Raw genomic sequence first — 15,660 nt, forward strand, 5'->3', positions numbered from 1 at the left:
AGATAAGAGCAGGATGGCTGTCCTGTGTATTCCTGGTGGTTTTATTCCTCTTTTTCCTCTACATCCTTGACTTAGGACAGGGATTTGTAGAGAGAGATGTCTCACAGGCAGTGCCATCTTGCTGCTATCCCACCAAACAGTTGAAAGAAAAAAGGGGGATGAAGGGCAGGAGAGCAGCCTGTACCTGACACATCTGTGCTCTGCCAGTGGAGAGTTCTGTGGAATCACTTCTGCAGGGAAGGTCTGTAAGCAATCCAGCTGCTTGCAGGGACTGAAGGGTGTCTGTCAGATCAGTAACATGCTTAGCACCTCAACAAAATGGTACCAAGTTGTGGGAGCTAAGAGAGTTTAGACAGCAGCTACTTCAGTCTGTCTCTGTTATTTCTCCTGTCCCCTGGCCAGTCTAAGTCCCTCTGTGTACCTTCCTGAGAACTACCAGGAGATGGAGAGGATCTCTGGCTGTCCTAGTCAGCACATGACACACCAGTAATTTCCATCTGCTGCCTGAGATCTCCAGGGCTGTTTTCATCTGCCGTGCCTTTTTGGGTGCTGCTTATTGTTTATGGGGGCTTTAGCTGTTCTGTCCTCTGTTCCTCTAAAGTATTCTGAAAACAATGTATCTGCAAGAGCAGCATGTGAGCTGTGAGCTCTGCAGCCTGGCTGCAAGGCCTGACCTTCCTCCTGCTTGGCTGGCTGTCAGCAGGAGCTGATCTGCAGCCCCAGCAGAAGAGATGGGTAGTTGTCTGCCTGCCCCCTCTGTCCCTGCTCTACTGGGCATTGCCCTGGAAGATAGTTCTGGCTTGCTTCTCCCAAAGGGACCACAAACTAGAATCAGGATCTCCTTCCCCTCTGCCTTAAAAAAAAATTAAAGTGAAGTGCTTCTTATGCCACACAACTGTTGCATACTTGGAACTGTAGCACTGGTCACACATGGCTGTGTGAACTCTCTGAGCCTGTCAGACATCAGGCTTTACACATGCTTGGAGACAGGAAAGTGTATGTTTGAGTGCGCATATTTTGGCCTTGTTCTGTGTAAGCTTCCACATTAAGAGGTTGGAAGAGGCCTGTTGGTCTGTGCCAGTGTGCTTCCAAGGCTTTTGAGGATTCCCCCTTGCTGTGGCTCACTCCTGCTGCCCTTCTGAGGCTATGGCTGTGCTGCAGCCCGTGGTGTGGGACTCAAGACACCTTTGCACAGTGTTTTAGGCTGTGCTGACTGGCACAGTGAGTTCAAGCACCAATATCTACCCAGGATCCCAGACAGTTTGCAGAGCAGCACATTCTTGGAGGCTGTGACTTGCTGCTCCTGGCCCTCAAGCCAACGATGTCAAAGTTGTCTCAAGGCACATGTGCAATTCAGTCTGTGGCCCTGGGCTGCAGTGAAGGCACTCAGTGTAGTCCTGGTTTGATTTCCCTAGGGAAGGGCAAATCTGTTGAATGTGGACTAACACAGTGGAGTGGGCTTGCCAAGATAAGGTATAGCTTCTTCATTCATACTCTGTCTCCTTGCCCTCAGGGAAGAAAGCAGTGATGGATTCTAGCCCATTCCTGTCAGAGGCCAATGCAGAAAGGATCGTGAGGACCTTGTGCAAGGTCCGGGGAGCAGCACTGAAGCTGGGACAGATGCTAAGCATTCAAGGTAAGTGGCAGCAGGTCCTCAGCTGTCCTTAGTGCTGCCAGGTGTGACACAGGGTCAGCTGTCTGCAATCAGGCAGTGTCAAGTGAATGGGGAGACTCTGAACAAATGGCTTTCTCCTGTGAGAGCAGTGATGCAAATGTTTGCGTTCCATCTAATCTCAGTATGAAATAAATAGATGCATGTACTTATATACCACCACTCTCTCAATGTCCTTATTGTGTGTAACTGAAATTGGTTGACAATAGGGTGACAATGTGAATTTTAGTCTGTGTTACAAGCAATTGTTAAGAAGCAGAGCTGTGTTACACTCTAATTGCATATGTCCTGCTAGAAAGGAGGGTGACAAGAATGTGATCCTGTTCTTTGTTCACCAAAAGTGGTCAAGGTTATATCCACAATACTCTCCCATTACAGCAACCTGTTTGTGGTTTATGTACTCTGTGAACACTGAAGCTTTACTGGAAAGGCCAGTACAGCTGATAGTCTTATCAGGTATAAAACACTTGTTACCATCCTGAGAAGACTTCAAATTGCTACTTAACCCATCGAACTCTGAGGCCAGTGACCACAGGTGAAGGCATGAATGACATCAGTGCCTGCAGTAAACTGTTAGGTTACTCCTGGAAGATGGCAAGTGTGCTCAGTTCAAACCTGATCTGGATCTTTGCAATTTGCCTTCCTGCCCAGCCTGATAGGGAATGAAAGAACCAGCCAAAAATAGTTGTAACACTTGTCTGGAACTAGGTTTCAATATGTTTATGAAATTGAGTAAGTGTCTGAGTGTTTGAAGTACTCACTTTGTTTGGCTTGTGCTTCTACTTAAATTTTTGTAGGTATTAGCTGATGAGACTGGATCTAGTAGAGTGTTAAATACTTTGGGCTTGCCAACAAAACAAGATCAGTTCACTGAACCAGAGAGCCCTGATTGGCATTTTTTTTTTGCTAATCAATTGGTTTAGATGGTTGCCAGGCTGATGGCCACCTGGCAGATCCTAGTGGGAGGCATTGGCTTCCGTGTCAAAGGCTGCCACCCACATGCTGTTTTCTCAGCCTCCAGAAACTGGCAGGTGCCACTGATGGCTCACAGTGCAGATCCAAGAGGAGCTCCTGTGCTCTTTGCTTTCCAGTGCCTCTAGTATGTGGGCTGAGCAAGCCATGCCTGGAAATGAGCTCTGCAGTTAAACTCTGGTGGGATTAATTTCAGATTCTTGGGACACCACTGAGTTGTGCCTGCTGTATCCCCAAGGTTGGGCACAGCTGCCCCGGGCCTGGATGTGAGTGTAGAGGAAGGAGCTATGAAAGGCTGTCTCTGAGGAGCAGAAATGTTCTGGATTTTTATAACTTGCCTGCTGTCTCCTAATGTTACGGTGCTCTGGCAGGAGTGTCAAATACTTGGTGATTGACTTCACTCTGGTGTCAGGAACAGCAACCTCAGTGGTTGTACCCAGCCCTCATTTGGACTCTTGCTGTAAGTGTGTGGACTCTGCTGTGCCTGGCAAAAACACAGGCCCATAGTGACCTTGATGGGGGACAGCTGTGGTAAAATAAATCAGACACCATCAACAATGGAGAGTGTCTGTTTCTTGGGCTGGTTGTTTGGACAGGAGGGTATCATGCCGGTCTTACCACTTCATGGGCTTCTCTGGGGCCTGGTGAATTTGAATTCAGTGCTTCTGTCAGCAGGTCTGGGTGCTAACAAGGGGCAGGGGCTCCCTGTAGCTGAGCACAAGTCACAAAGCCGTGTCCTTAAAACCCTTGATGTCTGTAGTGTCTCCCTGATGTGGGAGTCAGTGGATTTGTTAGGGACCCACATTCCTAAAGGTCATGCACGGAAAAGATGGCAAAGGCCCCCAGTCATCCTGTGTTTTGGGAGATGTTGGAAAGGCAGCTGCATTTGCCAGCTGAGAGTGCCCTACCTTGGCTCCTGCTTTGTGTTTTGTTCCAGTATGGCCTCACCAGTTGACCACAAAGACGTAAAACCTTATTCATCAGCATGTTGTAAGCCTGGCAGAGTTGCTTCCACGGCAAGACTGATTTTTGACATTGCTGCTGAGTTTCTGTACAGTCAGCCTGGACTTGCAGGTTTCTTGGCTATTTGACATTGTGCTCATGAACAAAGGGTGGGGGTGGTCAAGAACCCCAGCTAAGGATGGATGCCCTTCCAGACTAGGGGTTGAAACCCCCTGAGAGGTTTATGGATATCAGCAGTGAGCAGAAAAAAGGAAGTTGATCCTGAATGCCTGTGGCAGATGCTGATGCTTTGACACAAACAGCTTCTGGGAGTGGGAGTCGCTCTTAGTGAGAGCCATTCTCCTTTTGCCCAGTCACCCTTGGCAGTGCAGGTGACACGTTGCAGCATGATGGTTAATACCTTCACATAGCCCTGAGAATATTTTTTAGCATGTTCAGAGGCTGGGCAGTGATACACCATCAGTGACAGAGCAGGTCTTTCTTTCAGTGTTCACAGTGCACACGCAAATGCAATGTCTCACCTTCTTGCGGGTTTGTAACGTCACAGCAGGAGCTCTACTCACTGTTCCTGCAAAGCCTGCTCCTCTTAAAAACTGTTGGTTCCACAGTGGGGTTGTGTTAGTACTTTTAAATGCTGCTATGGCTTCAGTGTGAATTTGTAAACAATGCTGAGTCTTAATGTCACACCTCTGTATTATTTATCTTCTTTTCTCCATTCCTTTCCACCCTTCTTCCCAGGACAGTCCTCTTAAGGTCACTGTTTGTTTCCTGTTTCCTAGGATAGACATAAGGTGGTTCATGCATGTGTATTTAGAGAGGAACAATAATTTTTTGTTTGAATGTCACAATTGCATGTGCAGGTTCAGTTCTCAGGATCAAGGCTTGTAGCCTGGACTTTTCCAGTGTTGGGAGAGTAGCAGATAAATCTGATTCCTCTATAATCATTTATGAAAATAAAAGTTTGCCAGCAATGGTAGTTTTTCTCTGAGTTGATGTAGAAGAATTTGCTCAAGCAGAGGACTAATCTTTCAAGATGCCCCAGCCCCTCCTCTTATGAGTGTAAATATTTGTTTGCTAAATACTTCTAACTTAAAAGTTTGGGCTCAGCTGTGTTCTCTTCTGCCCCCTTGTAGCTGCTCTGCATTTGGGCAATTGTTTACAGTAGCAGATGCTGAATCCTGGTTTCTCCAAGAGTTCAGTACTTGTATAACTGGTGTTTTACCAATGCACAGCATTCTAGAGGAGCTGCTGCCCCTTAAAATGAACTGGATTAAACCACATTGGGAACCTCAGAGCGTTGGGATGGCTCTCCAGGGGTCCCTTCTGTGACCTGCATTTCCATGAGGCAATGGCCTCTCCTAGACCTGGATGTTTTACTGCTGCCAGTCAGAAGATGGGCAGGTGTGTGACAGAGGCAGAGCTCTCCGCTCTTGGGTCTATGCAGCCTGTCACCACACCAAAATAACTAAATAATTACTTCTAAAACCTTCACTGGGTGTGCCTGGGGCAGGACAGCCTGACTTGTCTCAATGCCTTAATGCGGGAGCACATTTCTTTGTGTGTTGAAGAATGCAATGCCTGCACTGACTGCTGTGTGCTTTTCCTTGGCAGATGATGCCTTCATCAACCCCCATCTCCAGAGGATTTTTGAGCGTGTGCGTCAGAGTGCCGACTTCATGCCAATAAAGCAGATGATGGTGAGGAATATTCCTGAGTGCTTATCAGGGAAAGGGACAATGGACAGAAGAAATGCCACCTCCCTCAATAAGGGAGGTGGATGGGGATTTTATGGAAGATTTCAATAATGTTACATATTTTCAGTGGGGGGTAACGTGTGATTCCTTCTCTCAATTATGTGTTGTCTTTCTTCTCAAAAAATGGAAGTTTGGGTCTAGACAGAGGGGGGGAAAAATTGGGAGTTTTTCATGTCCTGAGATTAATGTTGATATGGAGCAGGATGCTGCCACAAATATGATTATAGGGCCTTGTTAAGTGTAGCTTCCTCTTGTGTTTCCTCTTCTCTTTCTTGTGGGTCTTAAGGTGGTGTTTAGGTATGTCTACATCCCATTTTAGAAACAGACTTACAAGCCTCAGTCTGCTGGAAAATTAACAGCAGCTTTGTCCCTACCATTTTGGTTAACTTGCCATCAAGAAAACCTAGATTGAAGCAAAGTTTGCTTTTCCCTGTGTATATGTTCTCTGTAAATTAACGTGTAAAGGGTGATGCCAAAGGAACTGCCAGCACTACTTACCTTCTGAAAGACACTAAGCAGAGCTAGAACTTAAATATGGCAGTCTGTCAGGGTAGCAAAAAAAAATGTTAAAGCAGGCTGCGATATTTAAATGTCAATATTGCCTTAAAGAGAGTCGTACCTGGATTGCTTCTCTTCAGCTTAGCAGCATGATGAAAGAGGAGAAATAGCTAACTCATTTTCCTTGTTTATTTTCTGGAAGACAGCGAGTGACACCTAAAAGAGGATGTTTGTATGCCAAGGCAGCAGTGTTTGTGTTCAAGATTTCTGTCCTTTAGGGCAGAGCCCCACAGAGATCTGATCTGATCAGGCACCTGTCCAGGGCTGGGGCAGCATTGCTGGCTGCACCACTCCTTGCCTTGGTGTGCAATGACAAGGCACAGAGGATGATCTAGAAAGCAGGTTATAGGTAGTCAGAACTTGGTCACCTTAGAGGAACGTGATTTCCAAGACAGCAAGTCTTAAATCTTTGCTTCCCATACCCTGATCCTTTCTATTTATTTGTAGAAAACTCTGAATAATGATCTCGGCCCCAACTGGAGGGATAAACTGGAGTCCTTTGAAGAACGTCCCTTTGCTGCTGCTTCAATTGGTCAGGTTCATCTGGCACGCTTGAAAAACGGGAAAGAAGTTGCCATGAAAATCCAGGTGGGCTTTACAGAGCAGCCATGTCTTGTTTGTGCTTACAGAAGGGCAGGGGAGCTGCATCAGTACTGCTAGACAAATAAGAAACATGTTAATGGAAGTGAAGATGTGATATCTTACCTAGTGCAAGTTGAGTGGAAAAGACAGGAAAGGGCTTTGCAGCTTGAGCCAGTCTGAGTCCAGATGAGCAGGAGACATCCCATAGATATTTCAGTGCAGTATGGGATAATGGTGCTGAGGGACTGCTTGTACTTTTAGGGCTGTATGGGAGGGTCCCACCTGCTCCATCCTTTCTGGGATGTGCACATGCCCCAGGCCCCTTTCTGGGTGTCAGCAACCTCAGGTGGCGGTTTCCAACAAACCTACGTTCTAGAGCTAAAGCTCCTTGTACAGCATGGTTTATAATCCCAAGGAGTGAGGTCCCTTGCTGACTGAGCGGTATCGCAGGCAAAGCTCATCAACTCATTGCTGGGTTTTTGTAGTATGGGGAGACTTTAGAAATAGTACCAGTGGGTGCTGATGTCTTCTCAAGCCATTTGTGTCCCAAGTGCTCTCTGAAGTCAGGCCAAGGTAACAGCAGCAGAAACTCAACCCTTTGGCATCAGCACACATTTTCGTCAGCCGTGCAGGCTCCTTCCCTTCTTGACAGACAGGGTGAGAACAGGATGAGGTGCCTTTGCCAGGACTGGGCTGGGGCCTCACCACTTGCCCTGCTGCTGGGAATGACACACTGGAGCTTCCAGGGGTGTGTGCTTTCAGCTGTGGGAGGGAAATGACTGACTGTCGTGGCTGTTGTGAGATTTGTGTGTCTGAGAACCGATCATGTGTTGGAAGAATTCCCATTAGAGGATCTGAACAAAGCCATTCTGATTGCAAGGAGCTGCATATTAGCCTTTCTCTCTGTCCTCTGGTTTAGATGCTGGGCTTTGAATAAGCTTTTAGAGGAGGAGGGATGTGTGGCTCAGGAATACCCTGGCTCATTGCCAGGCTGTAGGTGGCTGTGATGTGGGGGCAGTGGATGCTGAGCCATGTATTTTTATCATGCCCTGTACAACCAGGCCATCTAATCTCAACATTGCTCTCTCACATTCTGTCCCACAGTACCCCGGAGTCGCCCAGAGCATCAACAGTGACGTGAACAACCTGATGGCTGTCCTGAGCATGAGCAATATTCTCCCTGAAGGTAAAAAGACAGAGACCCTGGTAGGCCCTGTGTTCTCACTGGTGCAGGTCAAGTTCTGCCAAGCCCTTTCAAGCAGCACATTTCATGTGTCCCTCCAAAGATTGAGGAAACTGACTAAGTCTGCCCAGGAGCAGATTTCCTGCAGAAAGCAGAAGAGGGAGCAGATGTGGGCCGAGGGTGCAGGGCCACCTTGGGGAGCCATGCTCTGTTCCCCTGTTTGGCTGCAGAGCTGCTGCTGCCTTTGCTGGGGCACATGCCTGCCCCAGTGCCCACTTGGTGGGGTGGGAAGTGCACCTGTGTGTTTTCTGGCCATGTGTATGCACACACCTGCCAGAGTAACCTGCACTTGTCTCTGTGTGTTCTCTATAGAGACAGACCCATAGGGATTCTTGGCATAAAATAAAGTGCCTGGGAATACTCACTTTTCATGGCTTTCTAGGCTTGGAGTGTGGGCAGTGTTCAGGTGAGGTAGTCTTGCTTTGTCCTGTTACTTTCTGGTACATTTGGCAGAACTCATTCTTCTTCATGTTCCCTTGTAGCTCTCCATGCCTGCCATTCTGTGCTCTTCCCAGACCTTCTCTATTCTTTCTAATCAGAGCTGTGGAGAACTGTCTGACTTAGAACTTGCTCAGTGTCCCAGCACATGGAAAAGTCCCTTTTCCCACAGGGAATGCAGGACTTACTACTCTTTTTTCCAAATACCTGCCTGCAGCAGCTGTAAATAGTAGTGGGAGTGTAAAAATGCTGCTCCTAAAATCAGGGTGGGTGCTGACAGAATCTGGGACTGTTCTCTCTGCTGGCTGGGCAGAGCCCTGCAGAGGTTACTGCAGCCCCAGCTGTGTCTGGCCCAAGAAGTAGATTGGTTTTCCAACTTCAAGACTAAGAAGACTGGGCTTGGCATCTCAGGCCCTGGCTACGTGCTGCTGCTGCAGTGCGCTGTATTAGTCATGCTGACTGTTTCTACCTGGCAGTGCCTGCTGCCACTTGGAGGCAGATATGGAGCTGTTTTTGCTGCTTTTGCCCAGTGCTTGGGTGCTTGTCTTTGGTCTGTGTCCCTGCACAGCCATGCCAATAGCAGGAGCTTGGGCTGTGGGGTGGGAGCTGGGAGAAGACAGAGCTCTGCTGCACAGAGCAGTGGTGTTGATGTACCTTGGCTTAGGAGCAGCTATGTAGCCTGGGCCTGGGATTACTGCACAACCTGCATCTAATTGGAACTACACTGTGGCGCTCTGGGGCCTCCTGTACTCCTCAGCTCAGCTGACTGGACAGCTGGCTGCTCCTCAGCTGCAGCTCTGGAAAGCTTAGCCTGAGGAGATCCTTTTTTCTAAGCTTGCTCTCTCCTGTATTGTTTGACTTTCAGGTTTGTTCCCAGAGCACTTGATTGAAGTTGTGAGCAGAGAGCTGGCCCTGGAGTGTGACTACCTGAGAGAAGCTGCCTGTGCAAGGAAATTCCAGTATGTTCCCACTATTGCCGTTAACCCCTTCTGTGTGTGTGTGTGTGTGAGAGAGAGAGGCAGGAGAGGTTGCTTAACTTCAGGGATGGTGGGGAGCTGACTACTGTGCCCTGCCATGTGGCACACGGGAAGGGTGCATGGTTGTGGCCTGAGCTGTCCCCCAAAATCACCTCCTTGTCTCAGCTGGGCATGGCTTCAGTCAGCTGAAATGTGGTCACCTCCTCCCATGCAAATCTGTCTGTTCTGCCACATGTGAAGGTGCTGCAGTAACTCCTGAGGCTGGGTTGCAGTGCTCTTCTGTGTGCTCTTATCTCAGCCTGTTGTTAACTTCTCCCATCCTTCAGCCTTCAGCCTAGGAGGTTTTCAGTTCAGCTCTCTTAAAGCAGTTACCACCTCCAGTGCTGCCTGCTCCCTTAGATTGCCATAGCATCCAGATTGTTTGCATGGTGGCTGGATGCTCTTCCTGTCCTGCTGCAGAACTGCCCCTGTGGCACTGCTCCAGAATTACTGCGAAGTAATTCTTCCATGTGTGTAGTCTGGCCCTAAAGCCAAGTGGGGTGAGCAAAAGAGCCCAGTGCCCCTTGATGCACCGGCCTGGAGCCTTCTTAATATCACTGCTCTGGCAGGAGATGTGACCTCAGGAGCTGGCAGCAGCTGTAAGTCACTGGCAGGGTTTCTGCTGACTTAATCCCTACTGTAATTGCTGAGGAAAACATCCTGGCAGCCCCAGCCAGGGTGTGGGGAGAGGCTGTGAAGGGCTGTGTGAGGTGTTGCTGATGGGATTGTCTCTTCTCAGGGCTCCTAAACCTTTTCCTCTCCTTTCTTCATCCCTAGGGAGCTGCTGAAAGACGACCCCTTCTTTTATGTACCAAGAGTAATAGATGAGCTGTGCAGCAAGCACGTGCTGACCACAGAGCTGGTGTCTGGCTTTCCCTTGGATCAAGCTGAAGGGCTGAGCCAGGAGATTCGAAATGAGGTAGATTGGGGAGGCTGTGCTTCTGCCCTTGCTCAGAGCCCTGTGCTCGGCCTGTCTGTGACTGCCAGACTAGGGGATGCCTTGTGGCACAGCAAACCCTGAGCAGGGCTGGAGTCAGGGACTGTCTGGAGTCTCTAGGAAGACTTGTTTAGGGAAGGCTTGTTTGGGCCTTGCAGGCACCAGCATTCAGCAGGGAGGGGTTGGAGGGCTTGAATGGCAAGGACAGCTGAAGGGGAGGTAGCCTCACTGTGTGATGCCATTTCTGATGACCTTAGGTTTGGGGGACTGTCAGTAAGGGAAAAGGGGTCTAATGCAGCTGCTCTTCTGGGCAGGATTGCAGATTCATCCCAGTGTAAGCAGTTGGGTGTCATTACTGCAGGACTGACCTGTGTTGCACAGGGCTGCTGGAAAAGTACCTGTCAGTAAACAAAAGCAGGGATGTGGGGATAGGTGGGTGTTGATGCTGAATATAGCCAGGGACTGGAGTGCTGTGGTGGGACAAGCAGCTGTTCTAGTGGCAGAAATAACTGTCCTGGTATTTGGATGTGTGTGTGTGTGTGTTTCTTGGTGTGAGCTGTCAGCTGTTAGCAGGACACTAGGGAAGAGGACAGATTATGTTCCTCTAGTTAAACAGATCTCAGTGTCACATTAGATTTGAAGCTGTGCCAGAACTGGCTGGCTATTCTTAGGGACTGTCCCCAGCAATGAGCTGCTCTATCACCAGGAGTCATTTTAAAAGGCTGTGAGCTGGGCTGTTGTTGCAGGAACAGCCCTTCTTTCCTGTAAGCCACTGGCCTGGCTGACCCTCTGCCTTCTGACCCAAATGGGAGTGTCCTGTAGCAGGGCTGGGCTTGCCTTTGGTGCTCTCTTCCTTTCACCCTGGATATGATGTTTATTCAGCTTTGCAGAAGCTGGAGAGGGTCAGAGTGAGGCTGGCAGCTCTGCTGAACAGGCTCCAGCTTAGCAATTGCCACAGAAAAGCTCTGCTGGAGTGTCTGCTGGAGTGTGTATTTCAGCAGGAGGGTCTTCAGGGACTGCTACCCTTGCTTCTGTTGGTCCCGAGGTGTGGCTCTACTGCTCCTCCCTCAAGCTGGGTCAGTGCTGAACCCACAAGAGTGCATGCTGGGTCTGTGTATCATGCAAGATTCCCATTCTTGCAGCCACCCAGTGTGTAGTCAATGCTGGAAAGTTAAAAGGCAGGACCAGAATGCAGTTGGATGAGCACTGGACCATCTGTGCGATCTGCTGAGGACGCCCCATGGCAGGTGTGGGCTGGGAGTTGCTGAGAGGTGCTCCTTCACCTCTGCAGGAGTTTGGCAGCTTAGAGAAGATGGCTCCTGCTGATGTGGTGACGTGTTCCCTGTTTGCTGATGCCTGCTCTAAGTTACAGGTGTGAGTAGGGCTCGCTGCTCTCCTGACTTGTTTCTTGTCTCTCCTTGTTTTAAAAGATCTGTCACAACATCCTGGTGCTGTGCCTGCGGGAGCTGTTTGAGTTCCGGTACATGCAGACTGACCCCAACTGGTCAAACTTCTTCTATGACCCACAGCTGCACAAGGTAAGCCTGAGCAGCCACTGTTCTGCCTATACAAACATTCATTTTCATCAGCTTTTGATTATTCCTCACTCCCACTCCCCACTTAATGAGCCCTGACTGAGATTCCCTCAGATTCCTGTCCTTGAGATATGGGCAGATAGCACAGGGAAATGTCCCTTTGGCACTTGCCCTCACTAGGGCTCGGTAGGAAAGCAGGGCTGCTGTAACCCTGGCCCTTGAGCAGTCACAGCTACTTCTTAACCTCAGGATCTGTTTTGAAGAGGGTCACTGGGAAGCTGCAGCAGGCACTGCTCTACCAGGACACACCTGAGCCCAGGACTATTCAGTTAAATGCTCTTGTGCTGTGCTGAAGATAAGGGTAGCAATTGCTGCTCATTGGTTTGGCTGCTTGTCTGTGCTCTGTAGGGCAGATGGAATTGCTTTTTATTCCTGAGGTCTGTGCGGCAAAGTGCTGGGAAAAGGTTCAATGCTGCTCTGTCCCTGCACATGGAGCCTGAGTGGAGCTGCCAGCAGAGCAGGTGTGGCAGTGTGGGCACTGGGCATTGGCCATTCCTCTTCAGCCCTGTACTGGTGCAGCTGTTGGGGCTGCAGACTGGGAATAAAGGACTTGGGGGCAGTTGGGATGCAGAGAAGAGCTGGGAAAGACAGCTGAGCTTCCTGAAGAAATCAGGAGCATTCTTAACATCAGGTTCTACCAGAACGGTTGACTGTAATATAAACACTTTTGTCCATTTCCAGGTGGCTCTGCTGGACTTTGGAGCAACTCGAGGGTTTGATGAGAAGTTCACAGATGTCTACATAGAGGTGAGGTTTTGCACTGTGTCCTAGAGAACTGCACTTGATTTTGCAAATACTCTTATCTGTTATCACTCTGTACACTAATACACTTTGGGTGTGGAGGGAAGCAGGGCTGGAGGCAAGAGAGTGGTCCCTGTTCCTGTTTCATCCCTTGCCATGGCTGTCTGCATATGTGCTGCAAGCTGCTGGCTCTCTGAGGTGGGATATTCACAAAAGTGAACTGCAGTGATGCTTGGCTGGGGGCCTTAGGCAACAGGGTGTATCAGAGCACTCACAATTCTGTGATTTTTATATGAGGATATGCAGGAATTGCTTGTTCCCCATCTCTTCTTGAGATTTCCAGCTTTTCCACAGATAGATAAATTGATGTGAAGCCAGACGTGCTTCCTTTGTGATCACCATGTTCTGCACGTGGTAACTGAACTGCCAGGACCAGCAGCTGCCACCTAAAGCTGCTCACAGTCGGCTCTGCTATTTCTTTCGGGGAGGGCCTGGCTATTTGTGCAGCTTTTTGGCTGTCTCTTTCTTTCTCTGGGCCATGTGTAGCCCTGTTGGGAAGAGGTGGATCTTTCAGCCAGTAGCTCTTAGACTGCCCAGCATGCAGGCCCCTGAAGAGAGGGCAGAGGCAAGGGAGTGAGCAGGTGGGTGGTGTTGATGTGTGTTCCTGTGGCCTGTGCAGCAGTCCTATTGTTCAGTCCTCTCTTGGCTCTCCTGAAAGTATTCTTCCTTCTCAGGTAATCAAGGCAGCTGCTGACATGGACAGAGAGAGAGTACTGAAAAAATCCATTGAAATGAAATTCCTCACTGGCTATGAAATCAAGGTATGGAGCAGAAGGGTCTGATTTTGGTGTTGGCCACAGATAAGGTGATTGCAGATCTGTGAAATTCCCCATATTTCTTGATGTGGTTAAAGTGTCAGTCCAAAAGCCCTTTTGATAAGCATGAGGGAGGAGGATAAAAAACGTTTTGGCTTTTGTTCTCACTTCCTTTTGGGAGCAGGAAAAGTAATGAGGATACAGCTAGCCCCAAAACCACTGTCCTTCTTCCTCTCCCTGTGCAAGACCCTGCAGCTGATGACAATTCCAACTGGGACTATCTTCCCAGTTTCATGACTGGGAAGATGGTCTTCTGGAAGGTTTAGTTGCTCAAAACTGTATGAACTAGATGTTCCTCAGTCTTGCTGGGAGCTGGAGGTTCCCTTTGTCGTGGATAGGGCTGTTTCTTCTGAGCTGCTGCTGTTGCACTAGCATTTCTTTTCCTCCTTTGTGGTTGTCATGGCTAGTGGTGTTACTTATCCCTCTTTCCTTTTGGGCAGGAAATGGAAGATGCCCACTTAAATGCTGTCCTCATCCTGGGAGAGGCTTTTGCATCTGAGGAGCCTTTTGATTTTGGCAACCAAAGCACCACTGAAAAGATCCATGGTTTAATCCCAATCATGCTGAAGCATCGGCTCATCCCCCCACCAGAAGAGACCTACTCTCTTCATCGGAAGATGGGTGGCTCTTTCCTGATCTGCACTAAACTGAAGGCCAAAATTCCCTGCAAAAACATGTTCCAAGAGGCATATAGCAAATACTGGAGCAGAAGGGGCAAGAAGCCAGAGGAGTAGTAAGAATGAACTTGTCTTGTTCTGAGGGCCTGGTTCGGCTGAGCCTTGCAGAGAGCGTTCTAAGCCTCCCCTGCGTTGCTCCCCAGCTCTCCATCCTCTTGAGATACAGCAGCCCCATGCCCTGGAAGCCAAGTGTGCATTCCACGAGGACAAAGCTGCTCTTTCCTGCTGTGCCTGTCCTGCCTGGACTGCCAACACAGCCCACAGCTTGCAGGAAACTGAGTGCTTTTGTGCTGCTTCAAGGCACCAGCTGACTACCTTGAATGCATTCGTAACATTGTGATGGTGGCTGCATATTGAGAGGGTTTTGTAACAAGTAGGGGAAGGAGGATGAGAGCAGAATTTAATATTGAAACCTATTTGTAATTGTCCACAAATTGTTTTTTAAAAACCTTCCCTCTTTCAAGCTGAGGTGGAATTCAAGTAGTTTTCATACTGTGAATTTAGATAATGAAATACCAAGGTGTTCCCTACCACAGACACATCCAGCACCTCCCCCACATTTTTGTAGGTCAAGTGGTGGCAGTCTGAGAACCCTCCTGGATTCTACTGACATTGGTTTTATGCAAGGGGCGTGTGTGTAAGTAGAAGTTTTATGCTTTCTGCCTCTTTTTGGCTTGCAAGCTAAACATAGGAAATATTTTAAAAGGCCGAGAATTGAATGCCAGTCTCTTTTAAACACACACACATACACACTCTCACAACCCATCTCAGTTCTGGGAGTCAAACATGTAATCAGCAGAGCTGTAGCTGAGCACAAATAGTGGGATTCTGCACTGTCTGGTAGGTATCAGCTTTCCTGAGGGCAACTTAGATAAGCTACAACTCTGACACCCACTGCTTGCTGGACTCCTGATTAAGACCCTCCTCTGTGTGTTTCCCTGTAAGGCAGAACTTGCAGCATGGCGAACAAATGTCCTGCCTCTGAGCAGCTCCAGCTGAAATGTCACACAGTTCAAACCAGACGCACAGTTTTAAACTCTTGGAGTCAAGCTAGGAAATCGACTTTTGTAGGTTTTTGTACAAAGCCTGTATCTGTACGACTTCCCGATGTCAATAAACAAGTGCTTGTGCGGTGGGCCTGCTGCCTGTGGCTGTGTCATCTTCTGGTGTGGCAATGGGCACTCAAGTGAGCAGTGTCCTGTTCTGGGGGATAAACAGCAGCTCAGCAGAAGCTGAAGCTTGTTCATGCCATGAAAATCCCTGGTAGTTTACTTGGTTTTTAATCTTCCTTGGTTTAATCACTCTGTTAGCAGTCTCCTGAACATGTGTCTCTTTGCCATTCCTGCACTTGTGAAGGAGAGGCTGTTGGAGTTGAGGCTTACCTGGTGCTCATAAGGCAGGTGTCCTTGTCTGGCAAGTGCCAGGCATTTATTTACCAGCAGGCTCAGCTGGTTCTACACAGTAACAGAGCCTGGAAATGGCCAGGTTGCCTGATCTTACACTTCAGCATGTGTGAAATCCTGACAGCTGACACTTCAGAGGGAGAGAACAGGTAAGTGAATAAATGGTCTCTGTCAGGAGGGACCTCTGAGAAAAAGGAAAACAGGTTATAGTATTATCTTTATTCCAAAGCCATA

The 15,660-nt window shown here is 48.7% G+C and overlaps 1 protein-coding gene across 3 annotated transcripts in view; it reads left to right on the forward strand.

Moving 5' to 3' along the window:
- The window catches only part of COQ8A (coenzyme Q8A), a 43,588-nt gene extending 28,428 nt beyond the window's left edge, over window positions 1-15,160 (forward strand). For all 3 annotated transcript variants that reach the window (XM_053974121.1, XM_053974122.1, XM_053974123.1), the window contains 10 exons: window positions 1,514-1,636; window positions 5,219-5,304; window positions 6,367-6,507; window positions 7,606-7,687; window positions 9,048-9,141; window positions 9,976-10,117; window positions 11,566-11,673; window positions 12,412-12,477; window positions 13,206-13,292; window positions 13,787-15,160. In XM_053974121.1, coding sequence (XP_053830096.1) covers window positions 1,514-1,636; window positions 5,219-5,304; window positions 6,367-6,507; window positions 7,606-7,687; window positions 9,048-9,141; window positions 9,976-10,117; window positions 11,566-11,673; window positions 12,412-12,477; window positions 13,206-13,292; window positions 13,787-14,080 — 1,223 coding nt within the window. In that variant the 3' untranslated portion in view covers window positions 14,081-15,160. The remainder of the gene's footprint in view (window positions 1-1,513; window positions 1,637-5,218; window positions 5,305-6,366; window positions 6,508-7,605; window positions 7,688-9,047; window positions 9,142-9,975; window positions 10,118-11,565; window positions 11,674-12,411; window positions 12,478-13,205; window positions 13,293-13,786) is intronic.
- Window positions 15,161-15,660: the final 500 nt, after the last annotated feature.

Source organism: Vidua macroura, chromosome 3 (assembly GCF_024509145.1).
Source record: "Vidua macroura isolate BioBank_ID:100142 chromosome 3, ASM2450914v1, whole genome shotgun sequence".
NCBI classification, from domain to species: domain Eukaryota; kingdom Metazoa; phylum Chordata; class Aves; order Passeriformes; family Viduidae; genus Vidua; species Vidua macroura.